This window comes from Protobothrops mucrosquamatus, unplaced genomic scaffold, assembly GCF_001527695.2.
Source record: "Protobothrops mucrosquamatus isolate PMUCROS unplaced genomic scaffold, P.Mucros_1.0 scaffold_53, whole genome shotgun sequence".
NCBI classification, from domain to species: Eukaryota; Metazoa; Chordata; class Lepidosauria; order Squamata; family Viperidae; genus Protobothrops; species Protobothrops mucrosquamatus.
This window is the reverse complement of record NW_015386129.1, coordinates 222000-246699: the sequence shown is the minus strand read 5'-3', so window position 1 is coordinate 246699 and position 24700 is coordinate 222000. Positions and strand designations below refer to the sequence as shown.

General features: G+C 41.0%; 1 protein-coding gene across 1 annotated transcript in view; it reads left to right on the top strand.

The window, feature by feature from the left end:
- Positions 1-24700, top strand: part of ASAP1 (ArfGAP with SH3 domain, ankyrin repeat and PH domain 1) — a 143825-nt gene that overhangs the window by 32777 nt on the left and 86348 nt on the right. Inside the window, exon 3 of the mRNA XM_015811829.2 lies at positions 3257-3386. Coding sequence (XP_015667315.1) covers positions 3257-3386 — 130 coding nt within the window. The remainder of the gene's footprint in view (positions 1-3256; positions 3387-24700) is intronic.

The window sequence follows — 24700 nt, the reverse complement described above, 5'->3', positions numbered from 1 at the left end:
CTGCGCCGGGTCAGAGGCCGCAAAGGCACGACTCGGTCCAATGCTGCGGCAGCGGCCGTCTCCCAGGCCGCCGCCAGATTGTCAACCGAATCGTGAACTAGGTCCTCAGGATATGGCCCAAGCTCCGTCAGGAACCTCTCCGGGTCCATCAGGCGCCTGGGGCGGAACCATCTAGGCGGTTCCTCCTCCCTGCGGCGGTGGGGAGCGGTCCGGAAGTCCATCCTGAGGAGTGAATGATCTGACCATGACAGGGGTTCAACAACTACCTCCCCCATTTCCAGATCATTCTGCCACTGGCCAGAGACAAAAATTAGATCTAATGTTGGCCTAAAGTTACCCAGTCAGCTTTCATGGCTAAGACAGGACTAGAATTCCCAGGCTCCTGGTAAGTGGCCCAAAATCCCTCATCCAGCTTTCATGGATAAGGTTGAAATAAAAATCAAGGTCTCTTGGTGATTAACCCAAAGTCACCCAGCCAGCTGTCATGGCTAAGTCAGGACTAGAATTCCCAGACTCCTAGTGAGTGGCCCAAAATCCCCATCTAACTTTCATGGTCAAAGTGGACCTAGAACGCAACGTCTCTTGATGATTGACCCAAAGTCACCCAGCCAGCTTTCATGGCTAAGTCAGGACTAGAATTCCCAGACTCCTAGTGAGTGGCCCAAAATCCCCATCCAACTTTCATGGTCAAAGTGGACCTAGAACTCAAGGTCTCTTGATGATTGACCCAAAGTCACCCAGCCAGCTTTCATGGCTAAGTCAGGACTAGAATTCCCAGACTCCTAGTGAGTGGCCCAAAATCCCCATCCAACTTTCATGGTCAAAGTGGACCTAGAACTCAAGGTCTCTTGATGATTGACCCAAAGTCACCCAACCAGCTTTCATGGCTAAGTCAGGACTAGAATTCCCAGACTCCTAGTGAGTGGCCCAAAATCCCCATCCAACTTTCATGGTCAAAGTGGACCTAGAACTCAAGGTCTCTTGATGATTGACCCAAAGTCACCCAACCAGCTTTCATGGCTAAGTCAGGACTAGAATTCCCAGACTCCTAGTGAGTTGCCCAAAATCCCCAACCAACTTTCATGGTCAAAGTGGACCTAGAACTCAAGGTCTCTTGATGACTGACCCAAAGCCACTCAGCCCGCTTTCATGTCTAAGGCAGAACTAGAACTCCCTGTCTCCTTGCTTTCTAGCCCCGATGTCTTAACCCTAGCCTAGACCAAACTGTCTCTTTCAGATAATTCAGAATTCCTCGAGTCATTGTGTTCCAGAAATTAATCCCTTAACTGAGCCCGACTCCCTAGCCTAGTTTATGCTTGCACTGGACAGCCATTTGTCTGAAATGTTACAGGGTCTCCTGCTTGAGCAAGGGGTTGGGCTAGAAGACCTCCAAGGTCCCTTTCCGAACTCTTCCTGTTCTTCTGAACTGAGCAAGTCCTTCACCTCTACGCTTGAATATTCTTCTTTCCCAAACAAAAGCAACAAATGGTTTGACCGGGAAAAGCAAAACCTTCCCGGTATATAGTATCCCTGGCGGCTTTTCGCAGAGTCTCTCTTCTTTTTCCCCTAAGCCAGTGTTTCTCAACCTTGACCATTTTAAGGCATGTGGACTTCAACTCCCAGAATTCCACAGCCAGCAATGCTGGCTGTGGAATTCTGGGAGTTGAAGTCCACATGCCTTAAAATGGTCAAGGTTGAGAAACACTGCGCCTAAGCAAAGTCCAGTCACACCGGTGACATTTTTCGGTTTGATTCGGAGCCACCATCCCGGAGTCAGGGATGAGGAACCAAAAATGGGGTTGGCGCGAGCGGGCATGCGCGCGGAGGAGGAGGAGGAGCTGCTGCTGCTGCTGCTGCTGCCCAGCGCGCGCCCGCCCGCCCGCCCGCTCCCTCCTTGCCAGAGTCCCGCCGCACGGGGGGGAAGGGACGAGGCGCGTGCGCCGGCCACTTCCTTGTTTTCCTCACGTGATGCGGCGGCGAAGCGGGAGGGGGAGAGGAGTGGGCGGGGCGGATTGGTAAATCATTCTCCCTTCTCCCCCCCACTCTCTCTCTCTCTCTCTAAACAAAAACTCAACCGGAGCGCATGCGCTACTTGGAAGTCTTGCATCCAGGAGGGCGCGCCTGCGCGTTTACGCCCGCGCTCTTTTCTCTCTCTCTGACCGTCGCCCCCATCCTCCGGAGTAGGCGGGGCAGGCGGGCACGCGCGTGCGTTCTGCTGCCCCCGCCCGCCCGCTGGCGGAGGAGGAGGAGGAGGCGGCTGCAGCAGGCGGCGCGGGAGCGCGCGCGGAGGGAGGGAGGAGGGAGGGAGGAAGAGGCGCGTCGGTCAGTCGGACGGACGGACGGACGGGCGGGCATCCTCGGCGGTGCTGCTCGGGGGATTGCAGCCGGGGTCTCCGTTCTCCTCCTCCGCTGCTGTTGCTGATTTCCCCGCTTGCCTGGTTCCCTTCCACACACCCCCCCGGCTCCAGCTTGGGGGGGCGCAGCGGAGGGGCAGAGGGGGTCGCCTGCGCAAGTTAGTAGCTCTGGGGTGAAGGGGAGACCCTCTTGCAGCAGCCCCGCCAAGGGGAGAGGGCTCCGTCCCTTGCAGAGCAGTTCCCCCCCCCAGTTTCCAGGATTGAAGGGGGGGGCGAGACCCGGGCCAAGAAGGAGAGATGGGACTCCCCTATTTTTGGGGAAGGGGAGATGCCAAGAGGGCTGGTGTGCCCTCTCCGGGCTGGAGGAGGTTTTGGCGGAGCGCCCCTTCCTCTCCTGGGGAGGCTGCCCACCCCTCTCCTCCCCTTCCCGTTGCTGGGACCAGTGGCTTTCTGGAACTGGGAGAGATCACTTTGCATTTTTGCAAAAGCGTGGGGGGGTTGAATGGTTGGACCTGGTACTCGGCTGGCCGCTTGTTAGCAAAGTCTGGGGAGATCCTGGTGGGGGGGAGATATTTGGGGGTGTGCCTGGGACGCGCCCCCTTTGGCGGATAGGGGCTCTGAGACGACCTGAGCAGCCCCTATTGACTTTGGATGGCGGAAGAAGAGCTGGTCCTGGGGAGACAGACGTGGCCCGGGGAGATTCCTCCCCCCAACCCCTAGTTAGTATAATCGCTACTACCCGGAAGGGCATCCTGCTTCTCCTCTCTTTCTAGCAGACTCCCACTGCAGTCAGGAGCCCAGCTGATCTCCTCTCCTTGATGCCCTGCCCTGTCTTTAATGCTCTCCCTCTCTTGTCTCCCCTTTCTTCTCCTTGTGGCTTTCCGACTGTCCCCGTTGGGCAGGACCATGCCGGACCAGATCACTGTGTCGGAGTTTATTGCTGAGACCACGGAAGATTACAATTCCCCAACGACGTCCAGTTTTACCACCCGGCTACTGAACTGCAGGAACACCATCACGCTGCTAGAAGAGGTACAGTACATGGATGTTTGCCCTCTCCATTCCGGCTGCGGATGCTGCCTTGCGTTCTTCGTGATTGTGACATGTGTGCTCTGGGTGATAAGGGGCTACAGAGCTCCTGCACCCATTTGAAAGGCTGGGAGGCAGGCAAGGCTGCGTGCTCTTCTCCCTGCCATATCCTGCTATTTATTTGGCATTCATGGTGACACTAGGGGCAACAGAGGCAAGATTGTTTGTCCATATAATTACGCAGAGGAAATGGTTGTATGGAATGAATGAAGCCTGGTGTATCTTTGGCACAGGTGAAACAGTAAATAATTAGTGGCAAGGACAAGCAGTTGGAGGAAATTGCTCACATATGCGGAACCCCAGCAAAGGCTTCGATGAGAAGTTGGAAGATGATGAAAGTAAGGGAGGATGCGGTGTCATGGGTTATTTTGTGGCAGGAGTAACAACGTGCTCAGTCTAATCCATTTTCCCCAATATTAAATGTCAAAATTAACAAAGATATAGATGTCCTTAATATCTGCAAAATATATGTGTGGAATAGACTGTACAAATCTTGCAGACCAAGAGACTTGTGGTTTTTTTTAAAAGAATGCAGAGTAGAAGGCATTTCTGCAAAATGAAACAAAAGTAACCTATTTTCATGTTTCTATCATGCCATTGTATCGTTCCTTAAATCATTATCCCATCATCTTACAGTCATTGGTTAAAAGGCTATAGAATTAACTTAGTATTTTTCTGGCATCGTTTAAATTATTGCTGGCAGAAAAGGTTTTCTGGCTTTCTTGAAAGAGCTTTAATTCCCTGACACTGAGATTGGACTGATAATGCTTTTGCTTTAGGGAAGACAAAATGACATTCTGAAAGATTGGTGGTAATTGTGTCTTTTATTCAAAGAAGTCTTGCTTAAAGCATTTTAATGTTGTTAAGTAATTGGATAATAGAACCAAAGGGTAAGATCAATTGCATAGAAATGTCTTGTTGAAGGAATGGCATTGTTTCAGATTTGTAACTTTCTACTGTGCTGTGGCTGCCTGATAGCTTTTGCTGTGTAAGTACTGTTCTGTACAATTTCCCAAATGATGAATGTAGCCAATCAAATGCTCCTATCAACTGTTCATTCAGCTTAAGAGATCAGTGTGTTATGGGGTCAATGGGTTTGGTTCTGAATCCTTTTGGCTGGCTCTTCCAAGGTCTGTTGACCAAGTTGAGTCCTTCTCTTAAATCCCATTATGTCATCTTTCAAGCTTTCTTCTGAAAGGAGTTTGTTAAGATGACGGAAAATCAGAGCTTTGCTTGCAGTTTGACAAAAGATAATCCACTCCTGCTGCTGCCATCGGTTTCTGGGTTTCTGATCCCCAAAAGATGTAGATGGGAGGAATTTACAAGTCATATGATTCTCTGTCATCTTGCCTGGATAGGGTGGGGTAGCAGCTGGAATCTGACAATTCAGGACTTTTTCTGGGTGACCTTCAAGCTTTAATAAAGTGCCTTTGAGGATCGTTGTCATTTAGCAAGCGATTTTAAATCCAGTTGCAACTGTGAAATACTAAAAGACATTATGTTACTCAAGTTAACACTTTTGCCAGGCAAAATGTATTCACAGTGGCCTTCTGTGTTGGCTGCGTAGACTTAATGTATCAATCTATGAAACATTAAGCATAGTGTGTTACTAGGTTTTTTTTTCATGAGAGTTTTATACTGAGCAGAGGGAAGAAGCTGCTACACTTTGGCTAAATTACAGGGGTAGTCAACCTTGGCTCTTTTATGACTCGTGGACTTCAACTCCCAGAATTCCTGAGCCAGCTCAGCTGGCTCAGGAATTCTGGGAATTGAAGTCCACGAGTCATAAAAGAGCCAAGGTTGACTACCCCTGGGCTAAAATGTGTTACGAAAGTATTTTCTTGAAGGCTGCAGTCTTAAAGCATCTTGGGTAAAATAAACTCTTGAAATAAATTGGATATAATTATTAGGTCAGCATGTATTCAAATCCTTGGCAATGTTCAGAACAGTGAATTTAGAAATAATAAAATATTTGAATTCTTTTTGAGAATGCTCAGAAATGTTGTTGGATTAACCCAGTTAGTCCAGTTTTTGAGGCTAGGCCACTTCAAGATATATAGACTACCAATTCCCAGAATTCCCCAGCATTAAAATCCACATATCTTAAAGTAAGGGTCAGGCCTTTGTACCATAACTTCTTAAAGTTATTTAATGCATTTCTTTTCTTTGGGTTAATCATTGAATCTGTGTTCTTTTTCTTGGTAAGAAAATAACAAATATCAGTGGTTTTTTTTAAAAAAATATTTGATTTTCCCCACTAACAAGAAAGCAGAAAGATGTATTTTCTTGTATTTATATCATAACAAATGGAATTAAGGGAGAAAGAAAAAGAACAAATGAAATTCAGTGGTTTTATTGATTGTCATTTTTTTTGTTGCTGTTTAAGTGGCAAGCCAGATTGTTGATTGCTTGGTTTTATAAAAACTTAATGATTTTCTGTAACATTTTAAGGACTTCATTTTTCTCTGCTGGAGAAAAGAATCCTCAGAATGAATGGCCAGTTGGAAACTATTTAGTGAAATGTTTGAAGCAGAAATGGTTGCAGTTGGTAAAATCCCTACTTTACCTAACGGATTATGTTTTTAAGAATAAATACCAGTATTTTTTTTCTTCGAAATAGTTCTAAATCAATCTGCTGAAGAATGTTAGGGGAGAAAAAACTATGTGCTACCACTATGCTTATTTATTTATTTATTAAATTTATATGTCACTCATCTTAACTATTGAGTGACACTGGGCAGCTTACAGCATCATAAAACAACAATAAGAAATATTAAAATTATTAATACACCAATAATAATAATAATAATAATAATAATACACATAATTAGGCCATGCAAAGATGATATTTCTCCCCCCCCCCAGGTGCCCTGTGTTTATATTCTGATATCACCAACATTGTTTGGAGATACTGCTCAAATACCAAAGATTTTACCTTGAATTGCAGACAATGTAAGTTTGAATTGCAGACAATGATAGTCTATCCCGCTATAGTTCTGCATTTTAAATACTGTTTACTCAGATGATACAACATAGAGAACTATGATGAGTTGAGATGTCTCAAAGAAAAAAAAGTTTCTAAAGTTTCTACTGTTGTCTCTAATTTTCTCTTTCATTACACTGGCAACATGGGCTTATTAGAAGTATTTTGATGCTACGCTGACCTTGAGCTAGAAATTAAGCATTTCAGAGCTTCAAGGAAGAAAGCTGACATTTTGAATGAAACTGGATCCAAAATGGCTACCGTTTTTTTTTTTTTGCCTGTCAAGTGTATTTGGATCCAGTTATCTTCTCTGAAGCCTCTGTGGGACTTTGGCAGATAGGAGTTTATTCCCAAAGGCAATAATCCATTGTGTAGACCAGGGGTCTTCAAACTTGGCCCTTTTATGACTTGTGGACTTCAACTCCCAGAATTCCTCAACCAGCATGCCTGGCTGAGGAATTCTGGGAGTTGAAGTCTATAAGTCATAAAAGGGCCAAGTTTGAAGACCCCTGGTGTAGACCAATGTTTTCAAAGTTGGACTTTGGTGGGTGGTTTTCAGCTTCCAGAATTCCCCAGCCAGCCTAAAACCCGGGATAGATTTTCCACCCATCAACTAATGGGTAGCTATATAAAGCAGATGGAAAATGGCTGCATGAATAATAGGACCAGTTTCAGCTTATTGAATTGTGGTGTTGGAGAAGGCTCTTAAGAATCTCTTGGACTGCAACGAGATCAGACCAGCCAAGGAAATCAACCCTAACTGTTCTTTGGAAGGACAGAGACTGAAGCTCAAATGCTTTGGCCACTAAATGAGAAGAGAGGAATCATTGGAGAAGACCCAGTGATTGTGAAAGATTGAAGGCAAAAAGAGAAGGGGACAACAGAAGATGAGATGGTTAGATAGTGTCATTGACACAAAGAACATGAATTTGGACAAACTCTGGGAGATAGTGGAGGATAGGGGGACTGGCATGCTGTGGTCCATGGGATAGCAAATGTTGGACACGATTTAGTGAGTGAACAACAACAAGATCCAGAAGATCCATCAGTTGTAATTGATAGATAGAGCTGTGATGGCGCAGTGGTTAGAATGCAGTATTGCAGGCTAACTCTGCCGACTGCCAGCAGTTAGATCCTGACTGGCCCAAGGTTGACTCAGCCTTCCATCCTTCCGAGGTCAGTAAAATGAGGACCCAGATTGTTGGGGAGAATATGCTGGCTGTGTAAACTGCTTAGGGAGAGCTGTAAAAACACTATGAATTGGTATATAAGTCTAATTGCTGGTGCTATTGCAGACATACAGAGTCTGGCATTTGAAATGCTTTCCATTCGCTTTACTAACTTAGCTCTGGGTCATGTGACCAGGAAGGAAGTATGGAGCAGACACCAATATTCTGAGCCCCTGCCTTGCTGTTCCTCTTGTTGGAATACATGGGGAGATTTGCAGTCTCTATACTGATCTAGCTTCTTTTTCTAATCTGATCTTTCTTTTGTTGACTTCTACCCCCACATCAAATTTGATCCCGTTCTGTTCAGTTATTTGGGACAGCTATGCTCCCAGTGGAGACAATCCCTTTACTTACACTCTTTTTCACATTCCATTGGGTTGGAAAGAAAAATCAAAAAGAATCTCTCCTTGCAGAAACTCAAAGTGCAGCATTCAAATGGTCAAAACAGAATAATGTAATATTTGTTCGACTCTGTATTCATTCCTGGCAATTATCATTATGCAGTTTGACTATGTGCATGTGTATATCTATATATGTATATAATATATTTGGTTATACTATAGCTGATTATATTATAGCTGATTATAGTGTAAATATAATTTGTGGGAGTCCTGCTGAATATGATCAAGTGACCATTTAAAGAGAGTATCCTGTTTCATAAAATGTCCAAACAGATGTCTCTGGAAAGTTTACATATAAGATATAAAGACAGTATTTTTTTTTAGCAGTTTTGGGTAGCATGTGATATTCTAAAGGGATCTAAAAGTAGTGGTAAAATACAGGTAGTCCTTGACTTATCACCACAATTGAGCCCCCAAAATTTTGTTGCTAAGTGAGACAGTTAAGTGAGTTTTGCTCAATTTTATGACCTTTCTTGCCACAGTTGTTAAGTGAATCGCTGCAGTTGTGAAGTTAATAACACGGTTGTGAAGCCACTCTAGCTTCCCCATTGACTTTGCTTGTCAGAAGATTGCAAAAGAGGAAGTTTCCCATAAAATTAAATTTCGATTCAATGCTCCATTCTCTTGACAATAAAAGTCCTACTCTGTAGTTTTCTTTTCGCTTTCAGCAATTTGTGACAAAAGAGAGAGGAAACAGGATGTTGTGGAAGTTGAAAAGCTACTTTTGGTATAATATCAAACAAATATTTTTATACTAATTAAGTATCTCTTGATTCATTATTCTGAGGTGTGTCGGCATGCATGCACAGTAGTATAATCAGGGTTCAATTGCATTCTGGTTGTTGGTGTTACTGTTTTTTATGCAGTGAACAGTGTATATGTTATCAGATAAATATCATGAACCATCATTTTCTTTCTGGATATTCAACAATAGTTAATGCCTCATCCTTGGAGTGCTTCAGTATAATTTATTATTTTTGCATGCACATTAGCACAGTCCTTTTAGTGTGCTGAAGGGAAATGATCTCTTAAGCTAGTGAAGTTTGAATGTTTAAAGCATACAACTACAGGCGGTAATGGCTTTAGGAAACAGAATCCAACAGCAAATGCTATACATTGCTCAATATTTATGTACATTGATTTTTGTGACTATATCTGGTTGAGACTCGCTCTGAAATTTTGCATTTCAGAGGTTTGTGGTGCACGCATGTGCCTTTAATCACTAGACATGCTCGCTACAAATTTTAGTCTTCAGATTCCATAGCAGTGGAATAATACAATAGAAACTGAATTGAAATTCCACATGGATTTTGCACAAGGATGTTGGCAGATACGATTATTGCAGTTTGCTTTTGTAATTAATACCTTGATCCTGCAGTTGTAGAAGTGGCAGGAAGTATATCTACTATAAAGCAAGATAGCCTATAACAAGTTATGAGTTGACTACTTGGCTGGAGACTCGTAGGAGCAATGGGTTGATTTTTCCAGAGTTCTGTGTTCATGGGATTATTTTCAAATAATTAATACCCTAAACCAATGGTGGCGAACCTATGGCACAGGTGGCACTCAGAGGCGGCACTCAGAGCCCTCTCTGTGGGCACACACGCCGTCACCCCAGCCCCGCCACCCCGTGGCCCCCTCCTCACCAGCAGCCCCCCTGGAGGAGAGTCGCCCTGGGCGCAGCCTGCGCAGAGCAGCGCAGCCAAGGACATGCAACCGGGCAACAGGGACAAGACTCCACAATCGCGCCCCATCGCGTGCAGATGCTGCAGGGCGCGAACAGGGCATGGCCGCCATGACACTGCTGGACCGCCTGGGCAATCTGCTGTGGTGGGCCGTGGAGGTGATGGGTGGCCCTGCGGGCAGGAGAGGCGGGGGCGGGGCAGGGGCAAGGCAGTTTTTGGGCACTTGGTCTCTAAAAGGTTCGCCATCACTGCCCTAAACAATTAGGAGAGGCGCGATGGCTCAATGATTAAAGACACTGAACTTGTCAGCTGGGAAGTTGACAGCCCAGGTTTGAGACTTGAGTGTCGTACAACGAGATGAGCTCCCGTCTTTTGCTGCATTTCCTGCCCACCTAGTAGTTCAAAAGCATGCAAATGCGAGTAGATAAATAGGTACCACTTCCGTGGGAAGATAACAGCATTCTGTGTGCTTCGGTGTACAGTCATACTGGCCACATGACCATAGAAGTGTCTTTGGACAACACTGCCTCCCTCGGCCAAGAAGCAGTGATGAGTATCACCCCCTAGCACAGTGGTTCTCAACCTTTTTAATGCCGCGACCCCAACCGGTCGTAAGTCGAGGACTAAACCGGTCATAAGTCAAGGACTAAACCGGTCGTAAGTCAAGGACTACCCAACCGGTCGTACGTCGAGGACTTTCCCTGCCCGGGAGCGCCACGCATGCGTGGTTCCGCCCCCTGCGCCGGCCGAGGCGTAGCTGGCAAGCGGCAGAGACGAAGCAGGCCGACCACCAGCTGGCCCAGCCCAAGGGAGGTAAGGCACCTGCCGGAAAAGGGGGGAAAAAATGGTGGACAAAAAAACGGTGGACAAAAAAAATGGCAGACAGCCTTGCTTGGCGACCCCCATGAAATGGTCGATCCACCCCAAATGGGGTCCCGACCCACAGGTTGAGAACCACTGCTCTAGCATCAGACACGACTGGATAGGGGAAACCTGTACCTTTTTTAATCAATTAGGAAAATCACACCCTAATCAAGGAACTACCAAGAAGAAAACCATAGTCTCACCAACACTGACAGGGCAACCTATTGTATATAAACTGGAAGCAAAAGCCACTCCCTATCAGCACTGAAGATATTACTTAGCTGGGTAATGAAAAGTCTTCAAGAAAAGAGCTAAGCTCAAAGAAGATCAAGGACTTCAATCCTAAGCTAAAGGTCCCCAACCCCTGGTCCGTGGACCAGTACCGGGCCGCGGCATGCCAGCAACCGGTCCGCACAAACAAGCAAAGCTCCATCCGTGGGATGCAGGCAGCACACAAAACCACACACTCTCCAGTCCGTGGAAAAACCTCTCTTCACGGAACCGGTCCCTGGTGCCCAAAAGGTTGGGGACCTCTGTCCTAAGCTACGTATATTCTTTTCTATTAGCATTTTCCTTGCATTGTGGAGTTGGAAGGGTACAGCCAAAAATGGGATCACAATGCTTAGATGATGTTAAAAGGATCGTTTTTGTGTCACTGAGATTTAAATACAATTCTTCGTAGTTAATTATATATATTTGATTATAACCCTTGATTTTAAAACCATAGCTGTGTTTTGAGGGTTTGTTTGACGTTTGCTTATTTTTATTTTCAAAATGTAGATGCACAAGAGGAAAAGCATAGCATTACTTGAACACAACATGCTTCCCTGCCTATGATTCTGGTTGAAGTCTTAAATGAGGATTTAAGACACCGGCAATACGCACGCACACATACGCACAGTCTTCAACATTCGAGCATAATTGAGCCGAAAACATTTTAAGTGTGTTTTGCCCCAGTTTACAATCTTCCTTGCCAGAGTTGTTAAGTTAGTCACATGTTTGTTAAATAAATCCCCATTGACTTTGCTTATCAGGAGGTTGCAAAAGGTGATCACATCACCCCAGTACACAGCAACTGTCATATATATACATGCCAGTTGCCAAGCATCCAAATTCTGATCACATGACCATGGGGAATGCTGCAACGTTCATAAGTATTTAAAAAAAACAGTCATAAGTCACTTTTTCAGTGCCGTTGTCACTTCAAACAGTCACTAAACAAACTGTTGTAACTCGAAAGCTTCCTGTACACACACACACACACACACACACAGAGAGAGAGAGAGAGAGAGAGAGAGAGAGAGAGAGAGAGATGGTAGCATATGAATAGCTTGAAACCCATCTCCATTTTGCAGGGTTTATTATGTGGTCTATGATAGTGTTTTATCTTATCCTACTGCTTGTGCTCAAATGCTAAAAGAAAAATGTTAATGTTAATGCCCAATGAATGCTTAAGCAGAACATCCAGTTATTGTTAGGACAGAAAACAATTTGCTGCAAAATAAAACTCTGTAACTAGGCCAGCATATCTGTACTTTTTTAAAAAAAGAGAATGATTCATAATAAGGGCAACAAATAGATGTGGGGGACGATTGTTAAGTCACATTATAGTTATAATTAAGTCCCAGAAGCTGCTTGGACATGAATTTCCAATCTGAGTAGATAGCCACTAGCAAAATTCTTTTGTGTTACTTCTTATCCTTCAAACCCCAGATGACCTTTTTGAGAATGACTTTGTTTTTTTTCCTCTACGCAACTTGGAATTTCCTTCTCCTTTTGAGTCTGGCTTTTGGAATTTTTTTAAATGAACACCAGAACCCTCTTGTAATTTGCTCTACAAAAAAAAAAAAGAGTTGCATGATGATTTTCTAGAACTGAATGGCTTAAGCGGGAGTTCTCACTAAGGTCACTCTGCTGTGAGTGTTTTCCAGTGAATTTGTTCAAAATTGGGCTGAGTCAAATAGAAGGAGTAGGGAAAATGTAGGTCACTGGCTCCAACCTTACTGTCCTTCAGATCTATGGATTTTAGTTTCAGTCTGTCTGGCAGTAGCCAAGCTCCAAAGCACCTGAAGGCAGGACAAGAAGCAATGGATGGAAACTAACCAAAGAGAGAAGCAACCTAGAACTAAGGAGAAATTTCCTGACAGTTAGAACAATTGATCAGTGGAACAACCTGCCTCCAGAAGCAGGGAATGCTCCAACACTGGAGGTTTTTGAGAAGAGATTGGACAATCATTTGTCTGAAATGGTATAGGGTTTCCTGCCTGAGCAGGGGGTTGGACTAGAAGACCTCCAAGGTCCCTTCCAATTCTGTTATTCTATTCTATTCCATTCCATTCCATCTGAGATATTTTGGACATTGATTTAGGATTTGAATAAGTCAATGTCACGGTACTTCGGAACTGAATCAGGAGCAGCATTATAATCAGTGAAAAGATATTGAGAAAACTTTGTTTGAGTTAGAATATCTTTTTGGGGATCCTTGGTGCTCTCTGAGCTTGGTTGTTTTCTTGCAGATATTTCATTACCCAACCAGGTAACATCTTCAGTGCACTTCAGAAGATTCAGTGCATCTTCAGTGCACTGAAGCACTGATGATGTTACCTAGTTGGGTAATGAAACGTCTGCAAGAAAACATCCAAGCTCAGAGAGCACCGAGGACCCTCAGTTCAAACCTGAGCTACAGCTATTCTCTTCTGTTGGTATATATCTTTTGCATTCCCACTTAGTTTGAAATTCTAAAGGAAATGCTGTAAGACACAACAGTGTGATGAACACAAGTCTTTTCTTTCCTTTTTGTACCAAAGCTACCAAAAAGGAGATTGCTTCTGTTTTTCACAAAATGCAGTTTGTTTTGGCTAAGCCAGGGCAAACTGTAATGATATAAAAATGAACACATCCTGAGCTTGTTGGGGAAAGGATGGGGAGCGGACAGATGGATAAACTGCTAAAACTGCATCTTTCACAAAAAAAATCCTCTTTTTCTCTACTAGAGTGGTACGAGACCTTTTTTTCAAGAGGTCTTTAAAAATTTATACCGTGGCAAATTCTTTCAAACTAACTCGAAAAATAAGTTAATTACTATTGTTATTAAAGGACTGTAAGGGACAGATTCTTCCTGCGTCATAGTGGCATGGCTAACCCAGAATCTGATTCAGAGTCTTTGTTTTTAAATCCACGGTGGATGTTTAAAATTTTAGAAAGAGTAAAATTGACAATTGAACATACGGAAATTTGTTTCAAGTGATGCAAAAACTCCACCTCTTTTAAAAGCCCATGAAATGGATCTTTTTGATGGTGTTCAAGTACTGTACTTTTCAGATGTTGCCATTTTTTTTAGATTATGATATTATATATTGGTGTTATTATTTGATTGTTTGGTATATGTATCTTTTATGTTTTAGTTTTGTATTCACTTTTTTGCTATACTAAAACAAGGGAATATTTTATAATTGTATTTGTATATATATAATTGGTGTCACTTTTTAATTTTTTCCTGTTGTCTCTCTTCACTTTTTTCTGTTTTTGTGCAATTTTGTTTTTTAACTTTCTATTTCTGAAATTTAACAAAATTTAAATGTTGCTATTTTTGACAGAACTTGAAAGAAAGGGATAACTGTGGGTGCAGCATATTTAACTTATTTTATTGCTCAGGAAAAAAAAAATCTGTTACTTTCTCACACTATAAAAGAGAACACGTGAATACTGTACTATTAGATCTCCTTCTTTATAGACTACTGGGTATTGAGGGCGTTGATCAATTGGCAGATAGATTTGCAGACATTCAGAACTTTAGGTTTGATAACAAAATATGCATTATATTTCTCTCCAGTTTTTATACACACCTGCCAAAATATCAGCAAGTTCCAAAATTATTATATTTCTAGACTTGGTTTGTGTCTTTTTCATAATCAAGCAAAGGTGTACCTATCTCAATTTGTCAAGTTTGGAGGGGCTGAGAAGCTTAAAATGGAGATAACTTTTATATGGAGTCCTTGATGCTCTCTGGGCTCGGTTGTTTGCTTGCAGGCATTTCATTATTCAATTAGGCAATCGTTATTTCACAGTATCCATGCAGTATACAGTGTTTGTATACAGCATACGCTGATGCATTACCGTCCATAACTTCATTTCTTATTCAAGCTACTGCACAAACAAGCTTAGGATTATAAAGAAGGTGAATCACACTGTCTATGTTGTTATTTGGTATTTATATTACATATTGAATTTGTGTTGGTTTATTTTAATGTGGGTTAAAAAATTAATTGTTCCTTTAATTTATCTTGGTTAAGATTGTAACCTTTTCTGAAATACAGGTAGTCCTCGAATTATGACTGTAATGGAGCCGGCCTATTTCAGTCGTAATTCGTGTGACAGTTGTCAGTCAGGTAAACCATGTGACCGACCCAATTTGTTAAGTGGAGCAATTGATCCTCTTGAGGTGGTTTTGCCAAAAATCGGAAGTAAATGCTGGTTCTTGGCAAAATAGTTGTAAAATACGGTCATGTGACTGCAGGACAGTGCAAACAGATTTAAATGCAGTCATATGACTGGGGGGTGGGGGCGTGACAGTTGTCATAACTTTGAATCTAGGTGGAAAGTAGATTTTTTGGGGGGTGTCATAACTTTGAATGGTTGCTAAGCGACGGGTTTTAAGAACTACCTCTGGATACCATTGCTATGGAATTTTGTACATCACTTCCCTAGCACATTGGGACATAAGAGAAGTTGATTTATGCTGCTTCTTGTGTTTCTCTGGAGGAACCAAAGAATATGCTACATCTCAGGTATTTTGAGATCAAATTAGCAATGTCAGTAGCTTATATATAATATACGTACATGTGGGAGCTCGTCACATGTAATTGAGAAATGACCTTATGAGGAAGTTTACTTTAAGGAAGTGCTTTAATAACATATTTAAATACCTTTTATCTTGCCAAATTTAAAATTACTATTAAGATTGTATTTATTCCTTTAAAAATAAACTCTTATATTTAGAGCTTAGAAAAATATCACTTTGTATTCAGTGGTGACTTTCCTGACAAGGAAGAAGACGCTCCCTATATCATTTGGAAGAGTCTTGTTATTATTTTGGGATGGATGATGAAACTGATGTTGAAATTAATAAAAAAACTCCTATCACAAAACGTATATTAAATCAGGTTTGTATTGGCAAGATACAATTGAACTCAAAGGATCCATTGAATAGACTTCAGATCTATACCTCTAAACATCTATAGATTTAGAATAGTAGATTTTTCTCTCTTGGTGTTGATGATTCCTTAGATCAGTGTTTCTCAAACTTGGCCAGATGTGTGGACTTAACTCCCAATTTTTAGACATAATGGACGTCAGCTCCCAGAATTCCACAGTCAGCCATGCTGGCTCAGGAATTCTGGGAGTTGAAGTCTACACATCTTAAAGTTGTCAAGATTGAGAAATATTGCTCTACATGTTCACTTTGGTTATTAGCAGATGGTATTTTTTTTAATCATTTGTCCAGCCTTAATATTAAAAAAAATCCTTAGCCTGAACAAGCTGGTCATATTCCTGCAATCTGAACATTGCAGATTGGACTAATGTGTATTTTTAAGTAGCTGACAAATATGTATTTTAAGGTAGGTGGAAGAACGTTGCTCATGTTGATCTTCAAAAATAGAAGAACAAAAGAAACAGACTTTTGAAGTATTCCATATTTCAACCTGTTCCTCCCACATCTTACTTACAGCGTTAATCCATAAGCTACAATTCTTTTGCCTCTGACTAATTATGTTATCAGTGAAGGCAGCATTTTAAAATAAATCCTTACAGGAAATGTGTTTTTGCTATATCTTTCAGGTAGGGATTGCTATTATGATTTAGTATGTGTATGAAATTTCTGTTGTAAGGTACATTTTTACACAATGTAGGTTGCATATTTTTGCGAACTAGCAAAACAGAAAATTGAGAACAAGATTGGTGTAGTGGTGAAGGTGCTAGCCTGGAAGTCAGGAAACTGTGAGTTCTAGTCCTGCCTTAGGCATGAAAGCCGACTGGGTGACTTTGGCTAATCACCAGAAGATTGTGAGTTCTAGTCCCACTTTAGGCATGAGAACCAATCAGGGGACCTTGTGCCAATCACCAGGAGACTGTGAATTCTAGCCCCACTTTAGGCATGAAAATCAATCTGGTGACCTTGTACCAATCACCAGGTGACGGTGAGTTCTAGTCCCACTTTAGGCATGAAACCCATTCAGGTGACCTTATGCCAATCACCAGGAGACTCTGAGTTCTAGGCCCACTTTAGGTATGAAACCCAATCAGGTGATCTTGTGCCAATCACTGGGAGACTGTGAGTTCTAGCCCCACTTTAGATATGAAAATCAATCAGGTGACCTTGTGCCAATCACAAGGTAACAATGAGTTCTATACCCACATTAGACATGAAAACCAGCAAATTTGGCCGTTTTGTAAGTCAGGTTTTTCAGTGTCAAAACCAATGGTTTTAGATAACGGTTACTGCTCTCTCATACTTTGTTGTTATGCTGTTTAACTTGTGCTTTCTATGTTTTTCCATTTTTATCTGCTGTAGTTTTTCTTTCAAACTTATTGCTACGCATAGATATAAACGAACATAAGTAATTTCCAGAGGTTCCCATCTGCTAACATAACAGAATCTGCCAACAGAATGTTTTCTTTACCCATGTATCATCCAGATGTGTCTCAAGTTAGTTGGGGGCCCTTTGGACCAAATTGGAACATTGGGAAAAGGATCTGTTTGTGTGTTTGCGTGTCTCTGTCTGTGTACACGCACTTGCACACCAGCAGGGAGAAGAGCAATGAGCAGGTTTCCTTAGATGAGCAGAAATCTGCCTACCTAATATTAGTATGAAAATGGCAAAATAAATTGTTCTTGAGTGTGAGTAATGTTTTAGGTATTATAAAATAATGGAGTTTTTTTAAAATAGCATCATGATGGAGACAAAACATTGTAGACAATTCTCCAAGTTCATAAACAGTCTAGAAAAAGACCCCACATTTTAGAGGTCAACCAAATAGACAGTATGAGTGTAAGGACTAAGGGACTACATGACAGCAGTGTTCCAATATTTGAGAGGTTGCCACAAAGAAGAGGGAGTCAAGCAAGCTATTCTCCAAAGCACCTGAAGGCAGGACAAGAAGCCATGGATGGAAACTAATCAAGGAGAGAAGCAACCTAGAACTAAGGAGAAATTTCCTGACAGTCAGAACAATTAATTAGTGGAACAACCTGCCTCCAGAAGTTGTGATTGCTCCATCACTGGAAATTTTTAAGAAAAAAATTGGACAGCCATTTGTCTGAAATGGTATAGGGCAGGGGTGTCAAACTGCCGGCCCATGGGCTGGATGCGTCATCCCAAAACTGCACCCACCCCATTGCCGGCAATGGAGAAAAAGCTCCAATACATCGCGCGACGTCACGTGACGTCGCGAGTTTGACATGCCTGGTATAGGGTCTCCTGCTTGAGCAGGGAGTTGGATTAGAAAACTTCTAAGGTCACTTCTAACTCTTGTTATTCTATTATCTCTGCCCAAACTATCTTCGTATTGTGTCAGATCATTGGTTTTATGTGATTTACAAAAAGCTTTCTACTTTTTGGAAAATCCTAATTACTGTAGTCTTTTCTATGGTTACTAGTGATTAAGGAAAGAGTGGGATGTTGGGCAATTAGAAAAGTAGGTTGGGTTTTTTAAATACCTTTGAGAGCTATTATATCTTTAATTTAACATCTTTTAGAATTATACCACTCATTAGTTTACCTTTTGTTCTATAAGGGCATAAATACTTATCTCTTTTAATCAATTTAAATAGAGGCCTGTTGGAAGCAGGGAATATAGGTGAAGTATCCGTTCATTTCCAGTTTGCATGTTTAGTACCTCTGTAAAGCTACTAAAATTGCATTCAATGCAACCATTTAACTTAGGTTAAGTGACATTATTTGGGGTCTGTCCTGCTCTGTACATGAATTGTGCAATTTGCTGGATTTGAATGAATTATTTTTTTTGGATTTGTGAACTGTACAAGTTGCTGATTTTGCTCTATTCACTCTCTGTTATACCATTAAAAAAAAACCCACCTCAATCCAACTTAATCAAGCTTAGCTAGGTATTTATCTGGTCTGTTTAAACATGTTGTGCAAACATCGCTGTTCATATATGCTGCCTTTTTAAAGAAAATAGCAGTTTGAGCCTTATCAGAGCTAAGTAGATTTGGTTGTGATCATGCTATTGCCACAGATGATTAAAAAAATGATTGCTTTAAAGAAGGGCTTAGATATGATTATAACAGCACAAGTAATGAAGTAATAGGGCAACTCTGAGATTGGATGTAATCAGTCAGCCATTATCTTTACTCTCAAGTCTTTTTCTGCTTGAGTCGTTTTCTTTTCACCTGACTTGGAGTTTAAATTATTATCGGCATTTACAGTAATAGGAATGACTTTGTGACCAGTGTTTCCAGAAGTGAGCAGTGACACATATGCATGCTTTTGTAGTTGAGTATATGAATGACATGTGTGCATTTTTTTCCCTTTGATGCTATGAAATGTTGACCTTGCAATTTCTTTATGAATCACAAACAATTTTACAGCATTTCTGATTGCATATTTATGTATATTAGGAAAAGAATGTTCAGCTTCTGGTTTTTTTCTATATGAATTGGAAGAACTGGAGAAATTCTACTGTATTGCTTCCTCTTATTAGTTACTGAACTGTATTACAGCATCATGTATGTGTGCAGCTAAAAGTAGTTTGAGTGCAGGTATCTCTCGGCTTACAACGATTCATTTAGTGACCGTTTGAAGTTACAGCGGCACTGAAAAAAGTGAATTCTGACCGTTTTTCACACTTACGACCGTTGCAGCATTGCCATGGCCACATGATCAAAATTTGGACACTTGACAACTGATTCGTATTTATGATGGTTGTATTGTCCCAGACAAATAGAGTGGAGTGGAGTACAGTAGAGTTCAGTAGAATAGAACAGAACAGAACAGAACAGAATAGAATAGAATAGAATAGAATAGAATAGAATAGAATAAGAATAGAGTAGAGTAGAGTGGAGTGGAGTGGAGTGGAGTGGAGTGGAGTAGAGTGGAATAACAGAGTTGAAAGGAATCTTGGAGGTCTTCCAGTCCAACCCCAACTGTTCGAGTAGGAGACCCCATATCATTTGAGACAAATGGTTGTCCAGAACATTTGCAACTTCTGGAGGCAGGTTGTTTCTCTGATTAATTGTTTAACTATCAGGAAGTTTCTCCTTAGTTCTAGGTTGCTTCTCTCCTTGATTAGTTTCCATCCATTGCTTCTTGTCCTGCCTTCAGGTTCCTTGGAGAATAGCTTGACTCCCTCTTCTTTGTGGTGACCCCTGAGATATTGGAACACTGTTATCATGTCATCCTAACACCCCTATCATGTCCCAGTATCATATAATCCCTTTTTGCAACTTTCCAACAAGCAAAGTCAATGGGGAAGCCAAGTTCATTTAACAACCGTGTTACTAACTTAACTTCAGTGATTCACTTAACATCTCTGGCAAGAAAGGTGGAACAAAATTCACTTAACATCTGTCTCAATTAACTACAGAAAGTTTGGGCTCAATTGTGGTTGTCAGTCAAGGACTACCTGTACTAGCTGGAGCAGAGGTATTTGTAAACCAGGGCAATTAAGAGCTGATACTAATTACAGGTAGTCCTAGAATTTTGACTGTAATGGAGTCTGCCGATTATGGGCATAACTCATGCCGGTTATAAAACACAATTGACCTGATTTTACGTCCTTTTTTTGTGGTGGCTGTTAAGCAAACGCCGCAATTGTTAAGTGAACCAGTGATCCACTATGAATCAGTTTTGCTGAAAACCGGGAGTAAATGCTGATTTTCACCAAAACTATTGTAAAATGGAGTCATGTGACCATAGGATGCTGCAAACAGCTGCAAATGTGGGCCAGTTGCCAATCATCTGAAGTGCAGTCACGTGACTCGGGGGGGGGGGGCAGCAGTTGGAACTTCAAATCTCATTGTAAGTAGGCCCGAAGTTGGCCCATCAGAAATTCAAATGGCCACTAAGCAACTGATTGTAATTCGAGGACTACCTGAATGAATGTAGGACGAGAGCCATGCTACTTACTACATGGCAGCAGAACATCTGAAGCTCTTTTGTGGCATCTTTTCAAAGTAGCAGATATTATTAATTATTTGCCTTCCCAAGTGAACCTCAGCTCACAAAATATTGGACCTTTTAATAACATTTGGTGATTTTAAAAGGTGCGATTGGATCCTTTCTGATTTTTGACTAGTTAATGTAAATAGTGGTACAGAAAATTGGAATGAGTCATCCCCTCATGTTTTGTGCTATGTCTTTACTCAATTTCAGGAAATCTTAGAAGAGCTTTAATCCATTTTACTCCTAATGAATAGCTTGTTAGATAATTACAATCTAATGAAGGAGACTTTTCTCCACAAACACCTGTAGGATGAACAATTTGCTGCTTAGCTACCTTATGTCATTCACTTAGCGTAACATAGATTTATTTTTTTCAAACCGTATCAACTGGCTTTAAATTTATATGACTTTTAGAAAGTAAATTTTTGAATTAATTATTCCGTGGTGACAGTTTTGTTCTCTATGATTCAGTGAAAGAAAATGCTTATCGTGTAACTATGAAAAGATATCAAGTACAGGTATCCTCAACTTACAACAGTTTGGTTACTAAAGCTATAATGCCCTGAAAAAACTTATGACCATTTATGACCATTGCAGCATCAGCATGGGCACGTGATCAAAATTCAGAGGCTTGGCAACTGACTCATATGTATGACGGTTGAAGTGTCCTGGAATCATGTGGTACCACTTTTTGCGACCTTCTGACAAGCAAAGTCAATGGGGAAGCCAGATTCACTTAACAATCGTATTACTAACTTAACAACTGCAGTGATTCACTTAATAATTGTGGCAAGCATGATCGTAAAATGGGGCAAACTCACATAACAAATGTCTCACTTAGCAGCAGAAATTTTGGGCTCAATTGTAGTTGTAAGTTGAGGACTACTTGTATAGTCTTTCTTTGGTGGCCAATGTGTAGTTTAAGAAATCAAGAAACTAATCAAGAGAGAAGCAATCTAGAACTAAGAAGAGATTTCCTGACAGTTAGAACAATTAATCAGAGGAACAACCTGCCTCCAGAAGCTGTGAATGCTCCAACACTGGAAGTTTTTAAGAAGAGACCGGACAGNATTATATTATATTATATTATATTATATTATATTATATTATATTATATTATATTATATTATATTATATTATATTATATTATATTATATTAATTATATTATATTATATTATATTATATTATATTATATTATATTATATTATATTATATTATATTATATTATATTATATTATATTATATTATATTATATTATATTATATTATTATATTATATTAATTATATTATATTATATTATATTATATTATATTATATTATATTATATTACATTTTCTCTATTCTCTATTCCAATTTCTATTCTATTCTATTCTATTCCCTATTCTGTTCTGTTCCGTTCCGTTCCGTTCCATTCCATATATATATGTAGAGAATTCCCTTATAGAGTTCAATCAAGGATTATATTCAATCAGGCATGTCAAACTGCCGGCCCACGGGCTGGATGCGTCACGTTGAAACCGCGCATCATGATACATTGTGCGGCGTCACATGACATCACGCGTTTGACATGCCTGGTCTAAATTTCTTCCTGGGTAATTCTGATACAGTAGATAATTCTCACTGCATGAAGAAAAGAGAAGTCATATTGTGAATGTTTATGCTCATGCTTCCATTTTTAGGAATGCAAATTAATCTTTCATGAAGTAAATACCTCTCAGCAAGAACTGTTGAATTCAGAAAGTAATAAACATATTTCTACTTGAACTCTCATGCTCTCAGTTCTCCTACAGCCCCTGTTCTGCCTAGAGCAGTATTTCTCAACCTCAGCCATTTTAAGATGAGTGGACTTAAACTCCCAGAATTCCCCAGCCAGCAATGTTGAACAGAACATTGGTGAAATCTGAAGGATCACGTTATTCACATTGAAGAAGCTTGGATAAGCAGAAAACTCTCCATACATGTCCATGCGAAGTGTTCCTTAGATCCGAGATCCCCAACCTTTTGGGCACCAGGGACCGGTTCCGTGGAGGAAGGTTTTTCCACAGACCGGAGAGTACATGATTTTGTGTGCTGCCTGCATTCCACGGATGGGGCTTTGCTTGTTTGTGTGGACCGGTTGCTAGCATGCTGTGGCCCGGTACCGGTCCACGGACCTGGTGTTGGGGACCCCTGCCTTAGATTGAACCGCATGATTTCCTTTAGGTTGCAATTCCATACTTTGAAAAATCCTAAAACCAATCATAATGACTCTGAAGGAGGGTTTACTTTTGCAGCTGTGCTGCATATAATTTTGCAACACGATTTTTGATTTTGTGCTTATTTTTAATACTTGTAACTTGTTCTTTGGAAGCAGTGACGTGTTACTCAGATTATTTTTGGAAGATTACACAATTTTGGACAGCAAGAAATGCAGAGCGATTTACAGAAAACTTTGTGTTGATACCCATAGAAGATAATTACACATTAACTACACTACTAGTTCAGAACTACATATTAATCTATTTTGAATTTGTCTGACCGAAATGAATAATCTTAGCTACAAGTTAGAAAGAAGAAATGATTTCTATTTGTTGTTCCCATCGCTCTCTTGAACTTGTAACTCTAATTTGTGTTTGTTTCTGTAATCAGTGAGAAAGAATTCAACATAGGTTAGAGTAGAGAGAGTTGTTCTAGAGAGAAAATTACCAATTAGTTTTGAACAGCAAGTCAATGAAAGTCAATGGTAAAGGAAACTTTGAAATGTAGAAAAATTCAGTTAAAGGGTGTTGTAGAGCAGGGATCTTTTAACTTGGCCCTTTTATGACTTGTGGACTTCAACTCCCAGAATTCCTCAGCCAGCATGCGTGGCTGAGGAATTCTGGGAGTTGAAGTCCACAAGTCATAAAAGGGCCAAGTTTGAAGACCCCTGTTGTAGAGTGTTCGATCAAGGTAAAGCACTCAAGTTGTCGCCAAGAGACAACATGACGACGTGTAGGATATTTGGGAGTTGGGTGGGGGAGACAATAATATGGACTTCTAAGATTTTTTTGAACTTTACCTTGAGATGTTAATGCTGCTATCAAATACTAACAAAATATCAACTAACAAATCATTAGAAATTATTAATTTCAAATTAAAATTGAAATGTCAAGTCGAAAAAAAATATTCTTTGTTCAACTAGCTTTGGCTATCTTGGTTACTTCCATATGTTTTGAACTACAGGTAATCCTCAACTTACAACAATTCATTTAGCGACCATTCAAAGTTACAACAGCATTGAAAAAAGTGACTTATGATCATTTTTCACACTTATGACCGTTGCAGCATCCCCACGGTCATGTGATCAAAAGTCAGACGCTTGGCAACTGACTCATATTTATGACGGTTGCACTGTCCCGGGGTCATGTGATCAGCTTTTGTGCCCTTCTGACAAGCAAAGTCAACGGGGAAGCCAGATTCATTTAACAACCGTGTTACTAACTTAACAACTGCAGTGATTCACTTAACAACTGTAGCAAGAAAGGTCATCAAATGGGGCAAAATTCACTTAACTGTCTCACTTGGCAACATAAACGTTGGCCTCAATTGTGGTTGTAAGTCAACCAGTACAGTCATCTGGAAGCTATGTTGTGATTCAATTTTGAAATCACAGAATTTCAAAATCTTGTCTCCTTCACTATTTTTACTGAAACCTAATGTTAATCTAAATAATAACAATAATAATGATGATGATGCTGATGATGATGATGATGATGATGATAAAGTTGGAAGGACCTGGAGGTCATCTAGTCCAACCCCTTGCTCAGGCAGGAAACCCTATACCATTTCAGACAAATGGCTGTCCAGTTTCTTCTTAAAAACTTCCAGTGTTGGCGCGTTCACCGCTTCTGGAGGCAGGTTGTTCCACTGGTTAATTGTTCTAACTGTCAGGAAG